Source organism: Microtus oregoni, unplaced genomic scaffold (genome assembly GCF_018167655.1).
Source record: "Microtus oregoni isolate MIOR12 unplaced genomic scaffold, Mior012 000121F_001, whole genome shotgun sequence".
NCBI lineage: Eukaryota > Metazoa > Chordata > Mammalia > Rodentia > Cricetidae > Microtus > Microtus oregoni.
This window is the reverse complement of record NW_024544751.1, coordinates 1,304,809-1,319,539: the sequence shown is the minus strand read 5'-3', so window position 1 is coordinate 1,319,539 and position 14,731 is coordinate 1,304,809. Positions and strand designations below refer to the sequence as shown.

Below are 14,731 nucleotides of genomic sequence, written 5' to 3'. Positions count from 1 at the left end.
CATTCTTCTACATGCTGACATCCAGTTTTACCAGCACCATTTGTTGAAGATGCTTTCTTTTTTCCACTGTACAATTTTGGGTATTTTGTCAAAAAATCAAGTGTCCATAAGTGTGTGGATTATGTCTGATCACAGTGGAATAAGCCTAGTTATAAAACAGCAATAGAAATCACGAAATACACATTGTCATGGATATCGGAGAACACCCTACTGAATAATGAATGGAAAATTGAAGAAATAACAAAGAAAATTAAAATTTACTAGAATTTAATGAAAATGTAAATACAACACTCCTAGATTTCAGGATACAATGAAGACAGTCCTAAGCAGAAAGTTTGTAGGGGAACCTGCAGTTAGGGTGTGTTGTGTATGAGAAGAACATTAAAAAAAAATCTGAGGGAACCCAAACAAAAACTTAATGACAATAGCTAAACAATCTTGTCCAGACATGTCAGGGCAGTCACACACTAGAGTTCACAGGAGCACAAGACCTGTGCAAGATCAAAGCAAACACAATTACAGCGGGAATGCACAAGGAAGTCACAGGTTTCCAGCTCTAGCTGAAGAGCTATTTGCAAATGATGGTTGCTGAGAGAGAATACATTTTCTTCCGGGACGTAGCCCCTGAGATGCTACCCCATGCTCCAATAGGTGCTCCTACCTTCATGCACATATGGGCAGCACCAAGTGGACTCAGTGGGTATTAGAAAAAGAAAGCACATGAAATTGAGAGGGAATAATGGTGGGTTGAAGGGACAGGAATTGAAGGGGAGGTAATGGGGGGGTGTAGATGATCACAGCATATTATATACATGTAGGATATTGTGAAGCAATAAAAAGAAATTTAAAAAATTAAGTTACACACACTCACACTCACTCTTATTTTCCCCATTTGATTGAGTCTTTGATAAAGAAGGGTATCTGGATCACTAGGCTTCAGTGTCCCCTAGCCAGCTGTCTAGTAGGGAAAGGCATTCAGAGTTCTGTGTCCCTCCATTATGACCAAGCCTTTCCCTTCTCTGCCAGATAAACAAGCCATGCATGTATATTGTTCTGCACTGCCCTGGCCCCCCTCCCCCGATCGGTAGGCTTCTCTTCCTGCCTAGTGGGCCAGGATATGCTTGGGCTTCTTTGTGTGCAGAAGGTGGAATCTACTATTTGTGGGGTGGCTAAAAGAGCCCCAGAAAGTAAACAGAGCTAATCAAGGACACTCTTTTGTGCTTCTCCTTATCCAAACACTTTCAGAAGAGGAAAGAGTCCATATTGCATTACAGCCCAGACCACAGTCCCAAATAATAAGGGTCACATTTTCCTCTTGCCCTGGGTGGGAAAGAGCCATGGTTCACTTTTTGATTGTCATCTCCCATCCACTGTCTTGAAAGGGGTTTACTGAACCAAGAACAAAGACAGGAGGTGCTGTAAAAATATATTGACACCACAGCCGACTAGGGTAGCTGGAGATTAGCTCCTTCCAGAATTATTCTGTTTCCCTCCCCCCTCACAAGAGTCTTTAAAGGACTCTTCTGGAAGTCAGCTTCTGAATGATCTGCCACTTCTCGCTGCATGTATATACTATCCTCCCACCCCAGACTAAGTGCTTGTCTTCTTGGGTCTTCAAAAAGAAGTGCCTTGCTCCAAGCACAGGAGAGTCTATCGTATTATCTGCTATGCTGCAACCATCATCACTCCCCCGTATTTTCTAACCTCTAGAAAATTCCAAACTGGCCAACTATTACTTGAGTTCTTATCTTACTTTTCCTTGTCCGAGGATTTCTCTGCCTATGTGCCCACCTGCTAATCACCTCATCTGGGGACTATCCGACCTTCCTGGCCTCACTGCTTCCCTGCCTTAACCAAGGCCAAGAATATCCTTTGAGCTCTACTCATTTTTGGCTCAGTTTCAGCTGTCCTGCCATGGCCTCTGACTGTTATCAAAATAGGTGGTCTTTATTTTGCTCAGACCTGGGGCTCAAGAAACCTAATCAGATAAACACTTGCATGGACCAAACTTGCTGAATGAAAAGAGGAAGATATTTGGCAACCAGAGGCAACAAAAGACTAGATACCCAAACCTGAGTATTAAAGTGAGAATAGACTTTTTTCCTTGTAATGTTTTTGTTTTTGTAACAGGCATTGTTTGCCAGTATGTTGGTACTGATGTGGTTATCACGGGAGCAGGCTCATCCTAACGCTCTGTAGAAAATCATTGCTTTGTCCCTGTTCTAAATCCACCAAGTCAGAGTCTGCTGCCCCATGACCCACATGCCCAGTGAAGTTTGACAAGTGCTGCTTGAGAGCACGAAGTCTGGCTTTGAGCCTTCTTTTAGCTGAACCTTTCTCATCTATCCCTGTTTGGATTGAAGAAACCAATTTTCTTGCTACTAATAGCACGGTGTTCATTGTACACTTTGGTTAAGCTTAGTATGAATAACAATATATATATATATATATATAGTTTATCAAGTGCCTGTTATATGCCTGTTATATGCCAACTGTGCTCCATACATGAGAAATTAAAAATTCTATGACAGTCAGTAGGCCAAGAAAGTTCATTTAAGGGAAGTCAAGATTTCAAGTCAGCTCCGTATTCCCTATAAACTTAGCCCTGCAATAGTACTTGTATAAATTGATAAACTTATGTGAGGTACAGAGGAATGCAGGAGGATGGGGCTAACTTCCCCTGAGAGGAAAGCCCTAGCATACTTTCTGTCTTGAGGGAGCTTGCAAAAGCCCTCATGGGAACCATAAATTACCAAAATTGGAGCCAGAGGCCAAGGGAAATTGGAGTAGGGATCAAGTTAATTATGACGGGAAAGCCCTTACTTGACATCCCTAAGAAAACTTAAGTTCTGATACCTGGGCCTGGGCTTGGGGGTATAACAAATTTGTAATAGAATGTTCTGGGTTCTGGCCAGCACAGAGTCAGTAAGGGTATTACTGTGCACCTCAGACTTGGATGTACCACCCCCACAATACTTTATGTCATAGGTGCAAGGACCACTCCTGACAACTGAGTTCCTGGTTTATTTTTCAGAGAAGAAATCGAAGCCCATAGAAGGTACGATTGCCAGAGTTCAGCGTGAACTGATAGCACGCGCCACTATTCTAACATTGCTCATCAGCTCTTTCTCTGGAATTGGAGTGTTTAGTGTGAGATTAAGTTTTCTTTGGCAAGAAACAGATGCTCACTTGCTTGAAAGTAAAAGACTGGAATATTTGTAAACTCTTGTATCGCAGAAGGACCCTTACCTTGAAAAATGTTTAAGTCAGTGGTCCCTAGCTTTATAAAAATGAGTACTTTATAAAAATAGTATCATTTCTCTGGACCTGGAGGCTGCTAAGCCAGGCTGGTTCTTCTTTCTTGGGGCCCTGAGGACCTGCGGAGATGGCTGGGTGGGGTCAACTCAGTCCAGGAAGTGCAGGAATTCTTTTAAGTGTATGCGTCTGGGGTGTTTTTCTCTCTCACTTACGTGTATTTTTAAAAATTCTTTTTAGACACCCGCTTTATCTTTCCCAAACATCATTTCCTTGCTCCTTTCCTGAGTTCTAGCAGTGGCTAGGGGCCCAGCTTCCTTATTGGTCTCTGAGCTGGGGATGGGATGGGCCAGGGCACAGAAGAGGTAGGAGGCAGGAATGGGGTGGGGGTAGGGGGGAAGGGAGAGTTGCTGCTGGAACTGCCTCTCTTCCTTTGCCTTGCCACTAGGGCGCTGGCTGGTTCCTGGAGCAAGGTCTTTACTCTTATCCAGCCCTTGACACTGGCTGACGTTCCCTAAGGCTGTGGCCACAGAAAAACCCAAGCAGGCTGATAGCTGTCGCTTGCTGTCCACTTGAACTCCTTGGATGGCATTTAGGATCTTGGGCTGCCTGCCTCACGCCCAGAAGGGTCTTAAGTAGAGGGCTGATGGTCCCCAGCTAAGAGAAGACACTGGAGTGGTTGAGACTGAAGTAGCTGCATACTCCAATCTGTCATAAGCCACCTCTTCTCCCTGAGCAACTTCCATGGTAGGTACAACCACAGTTTCCAACTTTTGCCTTCTCCCACTGTCTTCCTTTGGTGTCTTGGTTTTCTTCCTAAGACAGGCATTCGAGGATACGAAGTTATAGAATATGTGCAGTCCTAGTGCCTACCCCAGCTTTAGGAAAAAGGATGAGGGTTCTAGTCGTCCCTATATTGAGGTCAGGTTGTCTAATTGATGCCTGGGCTTCTCTTACACTACTTGTCGCTCATCCTCCCCCTTCTCCTCTGGAGGAAATAGTTTTAAGTCTAGAACCACCGGGACCTCCTTGTTTTTTACGCTTCTTGAGGTATGTTTATGTCAAGCCTTAGATATATAAACTTTATGAGGCCGAGCCCTTTGAGCATGTTTTTTCTTCAAATTTATTATTTGTGTGTGAGCGTTTGTGTACCAGAAGACAGCTCTGTGTCTTTGGCTCTTCCTGTGTACCTTTATGTGGGTTCTGGCTTGTGCGACAAATGCTTTACCTGATGAACCACCCTGCTAGTCCCAGGTCTGAGTTTTGATCCTAATTCTAACCATAGATCTTGTTGCTAGCTATGTGTTTCTGAAAAATAATGTAAGTTTTCTGCATTTCTCTTTCTTTATTGATAAAGCGGGGGTAATAATAAATAGGTCTTAGCACGACATGGAAGTGAGGATTAAATCAGCTAATACCTATGAGGTACTTAGTACCTGACATAGCTTCACTGTTCAGTAGAGGACCCTGTTTTATTTTTTTCATACATTTATAGAATGTCCGTATTAAGCACTATACCAATCGATTTCACACATGGGATTGCATCGTTTATATGGTTTATATCAGAGAAATAGTCATCATCCTACTTTCCATATAAAGACTATAAACTATACAACCCAAGCTCTGGTGGTATAGACTACTTGCCTAGCATACATGATCCTAGGTTCCAGCCCAGCCCCCTTGCCCAAGTTAAAAAAAAATCAACACCTCAGAAAATCCTTGGGCAAGGCTGCACAACTAAGGTTTGAACACAAGCGTTGCCGAGTCTAGGACAGTTCACAAATGATAACAGACCAGGTACTGGGCTTGCGGGCTGTTTCTTCCTTTTCTTAAACGAGGGTTAAGTGGGAACTTGATCTGGCTCTCTGCTGAGATTTCCTTCCTCCCAGTCTTTCTTTTTTTTCTAGTGTCTCCAGAGCCCTCCCTCCCTTCCTCTGTCTCCTCTGGGATTATTTTCTACTGGAGAAACCCTAGAGACTGCTGGGCCTGTTTCAGCTACTGTTTTAAGTGTAGCAGGGGAGTAGTGCAGCGGAACCTTGACAGAAGTTTCTCGAGCACACTTAGTTGGATGCGCCCTGAGCCATTTAAAAGGACAACTTTGAGCTAATAGCCAATATTGTACTCAGTGGGATTTACTGAACACTTGGTAAAGCACTAGATTCTTTTTTTTTAATTTATTTATTGATTAAAGATTTCTGTCTCTTCCCCGCCACCGCCTCCCATTTCCCTCCCCTTCCCCCAATTAAGTCCCCTCCCCTCCTCAGCCTCAAGAGCAATCAGGGTTCCCTGCCTTGTGGGAAGTCCAAAGAACCCCCACCTCCATCCAGGTCTAGTAAGTTGAGCATCCAAACTGCCTAGGCAGATTCTTTACAATATTTTTTGAGAGGCTTCTTCTAATACCCACAATAACATAGGCAGGTGAGGATGCTGCTTCTAACTCCTATAATAACCTAGCCAGTTACTCTTCCATTTCTCAAGAAATCAGGAGCATAGAAAATGCTAGACTTTTGCTTTGCATAACTTACTAATTTAATATAATTAGTAGGACAAAGCTAATACACACAAAATGTTGATAAGCAATACAAAATAGCATGTTATGATGGGCTAAATTATGAGGACTACATTCCTTGGGATAGACTCCCCGGAGGAGATGACACCGGCAGTACATACTTATTTCCTTTAATTTGTATACTGTTTAGTGGCTCATGTCCACAAAGATGTGCAAGTTAATGACCATTGGGAATATCCCCCTTTTACTGCTATGGAAATAATAATTCTGAGAAGCTGTCACTTGTTGACAGCAACAGAAATTAGTAAGTGATAGAGTTGGGATTGTAATCAAAACAGTCCAATTACTGGGATAAATTCTACTAAAAAATGAATGACAATAAAGGAGAGTTGGGAAAAACCAGAGCTAGCTACAAAGTGTGATCAGAGCAAGAAGATGAAGCTCTAGTATAATACAGCTTATGGAGGCTTTGAAATCTGATCCAGTTTGTATTTAAAGCAGGACAGGGTAAAGCATTGGAATTCAGTGGTAGAGAATGCCCCTCCAATTGGGTTGTTGTTTAACCTGGTAGGATCTAAAAGCCACGGGTGGAAATATACTCTTTGGCAGGTGGACATAATACTTTGGACACAGTATTGAGGGCATAACTAGAATTGAAAGGTAGTAGCAGTGGATTCTGGAAGGAGAATTGTAGTTCTATAAAGGTACCAAAATTGAGAGAGGAAGGAAAGAGAGAGAGAAGGGGGAAAGCAGGGTACATAGATGGAACAGGTAGACAAGCCAAAGATACTTTATAAGAGAAGACTTAACAGAGCAAATAGTGGATTAAGCAGTTGGGAAAATCAATGCTTACTAGTTCATGTTTTTGACTCAGAAGAAACTTAGAAATCCTGGATATGGAAGAAAGACCCAAAATAGCATAGGTTCCCTATTTTATAACTACAGTCTCAGTGTTTAGAAGCACCAGCCATAATAATAGATGTATACAGACCTAATAGTAAGCATTCCTCCAACTGGGAGATGCTTGACCACATGACTCTTTGACCACATGACTGCTGGATGCGAGTAACAGCAGCGTTCTCCCAACACCACAGCTTTGGGTATGATATTCCAACCAAGCATAGAGCAAGTGCCTTCTGGGACCTTCAGTCTTCTTGCTGTGTATTCAATGTTCCATCATAGGACAATGTGATTATGAGGATGGGACCTCACCACAAATTTTAGCCACTGCTGCTGATCTATGGTCCTGATGTTTGATAGGTAACTTTCTCTGCCCTTCTTCCCATATATTTCCTTGTTTGTGTCTTTTGCCTCCAGCAAAGCCTGCTCCTCAGGACTACCTTTTTAGACTTTGACTTTGTGCTGTCTGAGTCTTCAGTATTTTTGCATTTCCAGAGAGGCTGCAGGGCTCCTTCTTGACTCTGCCTGCTCATGGGAGTTAGAGAATTTATTTATCCCACTGGATAGCAAGCTTTCTGACAACAGGAGTCCTTATCTGCACCACCAGTGCCCAATAAGGGGCCCATGAATAAATTATTAAATAATATATCATCTAGATATCTTTCTACTATCTACTCAGTGGATTTTGTCCCTCAGCGGATTCATCTTCCTGGCACCCACTGTATATTCCCATAAATTTTCTCAGTGTCTTTCCTTCTGACATTTGTTTATCCCTCTGTCATCTCTCCTTGTCTCTTGTGTTACCTGGCCCTCCTGTGCCCTCTCCCTTTCTCTACTTCTTCTCCTGCTCTCTCATCTGTATGTCTTCTCCTGCTTCTATTCTCCCTCCCGTCAGCCATCTCTTTCTTCCCTAGTTCTACCATGTCCTGGCTTAGCTTTCCCATTCGTAAGAGTGGCATCTAATCATATGAAGTGTGACAGTTGACATGGATGGGCCGTATATAAGCAAGTCACTGTAAGAGTTGCGGTTGTAGGCTTTAGCCCCAGACAGAACCTCTGGTTATATTTGAGGGCATTGGCCGCAGACCTGTTTCCAGTTATTTGCCCCCATCATGCTAAATAGCCAATCTCTTCTGTCACCCTAGCCTGTTCACCACTTTGTCCTTTTTCTTCTCACAAGAGTTTGGACTCTTTGTCATGACTTTGTCTGCAAGTTCAAGTATCTCCTTTATGTGTGTCTGTGTCCATCTTAACCTTCAGTCTCTAGGGCAATTTCATGGTACTTCGTTTCAGTTAGTTCTGTCTCATTCATGAGTCAGCAAGCTCTCAAAAGTATAGACTGTGTTTGACTCATGGTAATATCCCCAGAAATATATGTATTTTAGAAGACACATAGTAAACATACAATAAATACTTAACAGAATTAATGAAGAATATTTGAACAATTCACACTCCACCGCTGACTTGTTAAAGAATCTCAACCACTCACGTCCTTTTGCAGAGAAAAATGGGAAGATTGATCATATTGATATTTTCCCTTAAAGACAAGTGCAGGTAGGCTTGCTATTCATTCGTCAGCAGCTTTTGTGCAATCCACAAATATTACTGAGCATCTACTGTGTGTTTAGAATTAGTATACATCCTTGAGTATGCTTTTGTTTGCTTTGGTTTGTTTCAAGACATGGTTTCTCTATGTAGTCCTGGCCGACCGGGAACTCCCTCTGTAGACCAGGCTAGTCCTCAAATTCACAGAGATCCACCCGCCTCTGCCTCCTGAGTCCTGGGGTTAAAGGCGTGCACCACCATTGCCCAGTGATACCTGGATATGTTTTTTTTTTAAAAAAAAATATTTTTATGCTTTTTTTAACTTTATTTTATGTGCATTGGTGTGAAGGTGTCAGATCCCCTGCAACTGGATCTTCAGACAGTTGTGAGCTGCCATGTGGGTACTGGGAATTGAACCCAGGTCCTCTGGAAGAGCAGTCAGTGCTCTTAACCACTGAGCCATATCTCCAGCCCCCTGGATATGTTTATGAACAAAACATTTCCACTGAACCTGGCATTTTATGTCTCCAGTAATCATCCCTTGGATGAAGGAAATTTGAGTAATGAAGCTAAGGGGAACACTTGGATGTCTACGTTAACTCCTTGGAAGATAATCTAGCTCGTTGAATGGAAAGGGGGTAGGGACGGAAGTCGCTTGGGAAGTGATTTCAGCACTGACTTCCTGGCTCTTTCTTGTTGTAGGAGAAACATCCCCGTCAGTAGGCCGCACTCATGGCATGTGGCCAAGCTATTGGAGGGGTGCCCTGAAGCGGCTACCACCATGCATTTCCCTTCTGAAGCCTTCAGCTTGTCTTGGCATTCTGGTTGCAACACAAGGTGAGTCTGCAGGATGGCCAGCTTCAAGGTGGGCTAGAGGATGAACAGCCTGGTCACTTGCGTCCTCTCATCTTGTCCCTGCTTGATGTTTTAGAGCTGAATGGGTATAGCAGAAAATAGCACGGCCATTTAGAGTCCCTGGGCTCTTATCTAATTGTATGACTACCAGGCTAGCACCATGACTTTGAGTCTGCATTTTTCCTTCTTGGTAGTGTTTCCTTGAAGTACCTCATCTGAACCACAAAAATAACCACCCTGCCCTGATTCTCATTCTGCCTCACTATTGATTCTTCTTCAGATTCTTTTCTTGATTCCTGTTGGAGGCAGTCTTCTCTATCCATAGTCCCTCACTAGGAACTTCCTCTAGTGTTTGTTGGTTCTCTCACAGAGCAGAAATCTCCAAAGCAGCGACCTCCCCAAGTCCAGCTCAGTGATAGGAGCTTGGTGTTGTCCATTTTTAACGAAACAACTGCTCAAGGGACAAATCACTTGTTTGTACCCCAGTTGCAAAGCCAGCCAAAGTATAGTGCTCAGTTGTATTTTCCCTTCAATAATCATGTCTCCCCTCCAAGAGTGATTTTTTTGTTCGGGGGGGGGGGGGGCTCAAGTAAGCTAAGGCGTGATTTTTCCCTAGATTGCTCATTTTATTTGGTTTTAGAATCCAGGGACTCATGGCAGAGGCAGTTTTGTTCTAGAAGAATGCACAGAGATATATTCTAGATCTGGCTCCCATCTGAGTGTGTGTGTACATGATGTGTACGTGTGTATGTGTGTGTGTTCCCACAGAAAGTGAGGTGAATAGCAGGTTCCCTTGACAACAAGAAATGAATGTATTGCTAGCTCAGAACCAACTGAGCAAAGTGGTTAAAGCCATGCATTGAACAAGACAAGGGGAACCTGTTCAGGAGCTCTCATGGGCTGCTGTCACAGCTCAGCTGGGGCTTGGTTTCTGAGCCAGGGCCTTTCTGAGAGCAAACCTGCAACCTGCAAGCTTCTGGTCAAGGAGAGCTAATGGCATTTCTTGGCTCAGTCTGGCTATGTGTTTGGGAAATGGCACTTAACATTCAAAATGATATCTTTCCCTCGATCTTCCTGGCGGGCTTTGGCTGTTAGTAGATAAGGGAAGTATGGGCAAGCATAGCCCCCTCATAGATCATGGCTAATAGTAGGGAGGACGTTGATAACAATGACAGCCGAGAGCAGCTCCTGCCTTAGTAGATGCCTGGGTTCTGACAAGGGCCCTTTGTTTCTTATCTGATTTCATCTGCACAGAGTTTATTATTTTTTCCTATTTAAAAGTGTTATCAGAGAGGAGGTAAGACTTTGGGTGGAGAGAGTCCTGGGTTCCAATTGCAGTTCAGCTTCTTCCGCAGATTGCTGAAATCATCAGTTTGCTTTACTTCATGGCTTAGAAAGTGAAGAAAGTCATCTCATTTGGGCTTCAGATGGAAGACTGTAAAAGGCCTCAGTAAATAATCAAAATTTCTATTATCAAGAAAAATGGTCGGTTCTGAGGCTGTAGCCCCATAGCAGAGCCCTTCCCTAGTATGTTCCAGGTTCTCAGTCCCACCTCCAGCCCTACAAATAAAGTGCTAGCGAATCTCCAGACCAAAGGAACATTTCATCTCCATCCCTGACTGTGCCACTAGTTAGAGTTGGTAAAAAAATAAAAATAAAAAGAAGCCGGGCGGTGGTGGCGCACGCCTTTAAATCCCAGCACTCGGGAGGCAGAGGCAGGCGGATCTCTGTGAGTTTGAGGCCAGCCTGGTCTACAGAGCTAGTTCCAGGACAGGCTCCAAAGCCACAGAGAAACCCTGTCTCAAAAAAAACCAAAAAATAAAAAAAATAAAATAAATAAAAATAAAAAATAAAAAAATCTTCTCAAAGTCACTTCCCTCTCTGGAGCTTTGTTTCATTGACACGAGTGGCTTTCCAAAGTGCGGTGAGGCCCACTGGCCTGTTATAAGGAGCCCTCCATGTGAGTGTGGTGCCTTTGAGAATCACTGCTTTAGGAAATGCTCCGGCTGAAGTCAAATCAAGTCCCATAGGGCTCCTCTCTAATGCCGATGCTTTGAACTGTCTCTGCTGGCAGAGAACCACACGCTGACCCAACAGAGACTACTCAGAAGCAGCTTCAGACTTGCTGCTAGCAGTGACATTGTGCCCAATTCCCATGAGGTTTCCCCAGGCTTTGGGATATGTACTCATTCTTCCTCTCTGTGCAATCCTGTCTCTCATTCCGTCCTGTTTCTGTGCTGTCCCTCTGTCAGTCACCTCACTCCTTTCCTCTGTTTCTCCCTTTGCCTCATTTTCTTTTCATTTGTAACATGGGGTGCCTCTGACTTGACCTGCCCTTTTCCATGGTGGACGGGCCAAGGTGAGAAAAGGGTCTAATTTTTTGGCTAACTCATGCATATGCCTTGTGTCTTACAGTGACGTGTGTGTGCAGTGGTGCCCCCTCTCCCGGCACTGCAGCACTGAGAAAAGCAGCTCAATCGGCAGCATGGAGAGCCTAGAACAGCCAGGCCAAGCTACCTACGAGGGTCACCTCTTGCCTATCGACCAGAACATGTACCCCAGTCAGCGTGACTCGGCCTACAGTTCCTTCTCAGCTAGCTCAAATGCCTCTGACTGTGCCCTTTCCCTTAGGCCAGAGGAACCACCCGCCACAGACTGTGTCATGCCAGGCCCAGGGCCAACTAAAGCCACCGATGGCCGAGCTAATGCATGTGAGACCTCAGAAAGTAGCCACAGTACTAGTGGGGACCGTGGGACCTCCACTTCCCAAGAGTCATCCTGTCCAGAGGAGGGTCAACACTCAGGACCTGCCAAGATGGTACAAGGTCCACCAGAGCCTCCTGTGAGGCGGGACAGCCTTCGGGCCTCTAGAGCTCAGCTCCTCAATGGAGAGCAGCGCCGTGCGTCTGAACCTATGGACTCCTTGCAACAGAAGGAGAAACAAGGCTTAGAGACACTGCTGCCTCCAAGGAGCCCTAACCAATTCTGCTGCGTAAGTGGGCAAGACCAAGTGACAGGCGAGGGCCACCAGAACTGTGAGCTCAGCCAGCCTTCTGAATCCAGCCAGGAGGACTCTGAGCATCTACTGATAGAGGGCTCCTCCAAAGCGCTTGATTCCCCAAAAACCCATGACAAGGGTTCTAGCAGAGAGTTCAGCCTGCTCAAGGAGGCTTCAGCAGATTTGGCTAACCCTTTGTCCTTTGGTGCCATCTCACACCTCCGAGGAAGCACAGAGCATCGCCATAGTGCTCCGGAACAGCTGCTGGCGTCCCAGTTGCAGCGCATGCGCGTGGATTCCAGAGGTGGCAAGGGGATGGAGTTGCCAGCTGGGCAGGATGGGCACCAGTGGACGGTGTCCCCTTTGCACAACAACCCTAAGGGAAAGAAAAGTCTAGGTCTCCCTACAGGAGACCCTCAGGACCAGCCTATCAAAGAAAGGAAGGCCAGGCCCATAGATGATAAGGCGATGGGTCCCGTGTACCAGAGCCAAAGTGGTTCCCCACTTGGAGAGGTCAATGGACCCCTGCCAGAACGAACTTACTTAGACCCAAACCGAGCAAGCAGAGCAGGCAGTGACTTGGCTAGCCAGCAGCCCTCTGCCACTTGCTCCCCTATTCAACAAGCCAGAGACGTCTTTTCAACCTCTAAAGTGGCTGGTCATGCAGAAGCAACTGAAGAAGGTGACAGTGAACCCAAGGAAGGTGGCCGATTAGGTGGCAGAAGGAGTGGAGGTCCCCGGGGCCGCTCCATCCAAAACCGGCGGAAGAGCGAGAGGTTTGCTACCAATCTTCGTAATGAAATTCAGAGGAGGAAAGCCCAGCTCCAGAAAAGTAAGGGTCCATTGTCACAGTTGTGTGACACTAAGGAGCCAGTTCAAGAGACCCAAGAGCCTCCAGAAAGCCCCCCACTCCCTGCTTCTAACTCGGCTCTCCTGTCTTCATATAAAGAAGTCCCTAGCCCGGGAGACAAGCTCTTCAATAAAAGCATGATTCTCAGGGCTAGGTCTTCAGAATGCCTCAGCCAAGGCTCAGAGAGCTCCAAAGCTAGAGTAGGCTTAGAGGGAAGGCTAAGCCCTGGCCAGAGGTCCGGCCAGTCTTCTTTGAGCCTGAACACCTGGTGGAAGGCATCTGACTCACCCTCCTTAGACACTGACAAAGCAAATGCTCCCCCTGGGGTCTGTGGAGGTCAATGGAGATGGTCGCCAGAATATAACCCACAGGCTCATGTGCCACTATCCACAGAAGGTCCTTCCAGCCCAGATGACAGCAAGGAACTGAAGGCATCTACTGCTCAAGCTGGGGAAGAAGCCATTCTCTTGCCGTTTGCAGACAGAAGAAAGTTCTTTGAAGAGAGCAGTAAATCCTTGTCTACATCTCATTTGCCAGGCTTAACCACTCATAGCAACAAGCCTTTTACCCAGAGACCAAAGCCTATCGACCAAAACTTCCAGTCAGTGAGCTATAGGGAATTGAGATGCCATCCCCTGGACCAATCATATCATTCCACAGACCAACCATACCATGCCACAGACCAATCATATCATTCCATGTCACCACTTCAGTCAGAAACTCCCACTTACCCAGAATGCTTTGCTACCAAAGGCCTAGAAAATTCCCTGTGCTGTAAGCCACTGCACTGTGGGGATTTCGATTACCACAGGACCTGTTCCTATTCCTGCAGTGCTCAGGGAACTGTAATGCATGATCCTTGCATTTATTGTTCTGGAGAAATCTGCCCTGCATTGCTAAAGAGAAATTTGTTGCCAAATTGCCTCAATTGTAGATGTCACCACCACCAATGCATTCGATGTACAGCTTGCTATCATAATCCTCAGCATGGTGCCCTTGAGGACAGCAGCCTGGCATCTGGCAGTGCTTGGAAATCCAGGAAGTCAGCAATACAGGTGAGGACTTGGTTCGTGGGGGAGTGAGAGTCATTATTTTGAAATGTAATCACAATGCATTGCAATGATGAAGCCCCGTCTCTACACTCAATCACCAAGATTGCAGTATACTTGTGCAGCTTTAGAGGTTGGGGAAAGAAAGTTTTGCTCCTTAAAATGAACAAGACTGGAATTTGTTCTAACTTTAAAATTAATATCTGAGTGACCTTAAGTAAACCATGAACTAATTATAATGTGAAGTTATGTCATTTTTAAAGGGAAAAATATATTCACTTATAAAACAGCTAGTACTAATAAAAAATAAAAGGTAGGATCCACATAAAAGATAAAAAGTACTAACTGTCTTCTTGCATCTGGCTTATTTTGCTTGATGTAATATTTTTCGTTGTACCCATTTTCTGTAAATGTCATGATTTATTCTTTTCTTTATGAATAAATAAAATTATAGTATGTATAGTATCCAGAGGACTCCAGGTCCTTCCACAGATACACTTGCATACCTGTTGTTATAATTACCATACTTACAACAGTTGAGGACTAGAACCAGCCTAGATGTCTGTCCATCATCAGATGAATGGAGAGCATGGCTCTTCTGTTGGAAGCAAAGGTGGAGAACAGCGTTTTCCAGTGTGTATTTGCACGGAAGTTGAAGGGAACAGGGCACGAAAGCACAGTAAGAGCTTGATATAAATTAGATTTACATGAGTGTGTTAACAACCAACAAATGTACATTAATATTTATAGGAAACACACTTTGCCTAAAA

At 44.7% G+C, this 14,731-nt stretch overlaps 1 protein-coding gene across 2 annotated transcripts in view; it reads left to right on the top strand.

Moving 5' to 3' along the window:
- LOC121444348 (protein Shroom4-like) overlaps positions 1-14,731 on the top strand; it is a 97,986-nt gene that overhangs the window by 39,103 nt on the left and 44,152 nt on the right. Inside the window, exons 1-3 of one of the 2 annotated variants that reach the window (XM_041646164.1) lie at positions 3,916-4,002; positions 8,912-9,046; positions 11,480-13,967. In XM_041646164.1, the coding sequence (XP_041502098.1) occupies positions 8,991-9,046; positions 11,480-13,967 (2,544 nt within the window). In that variant the 5' untranslated portion in view covers positions 3,916-4,002; positions 8,912-8,990. Of the gene's footprint in view, positions 1-3,915; positions 4,003-8,911; positions 9,047-11,479; positions 13,968-14,731 lie in introns of those variants that run through there. The other variant, XM_041646165.1, reaches the window with a different exon arrangement.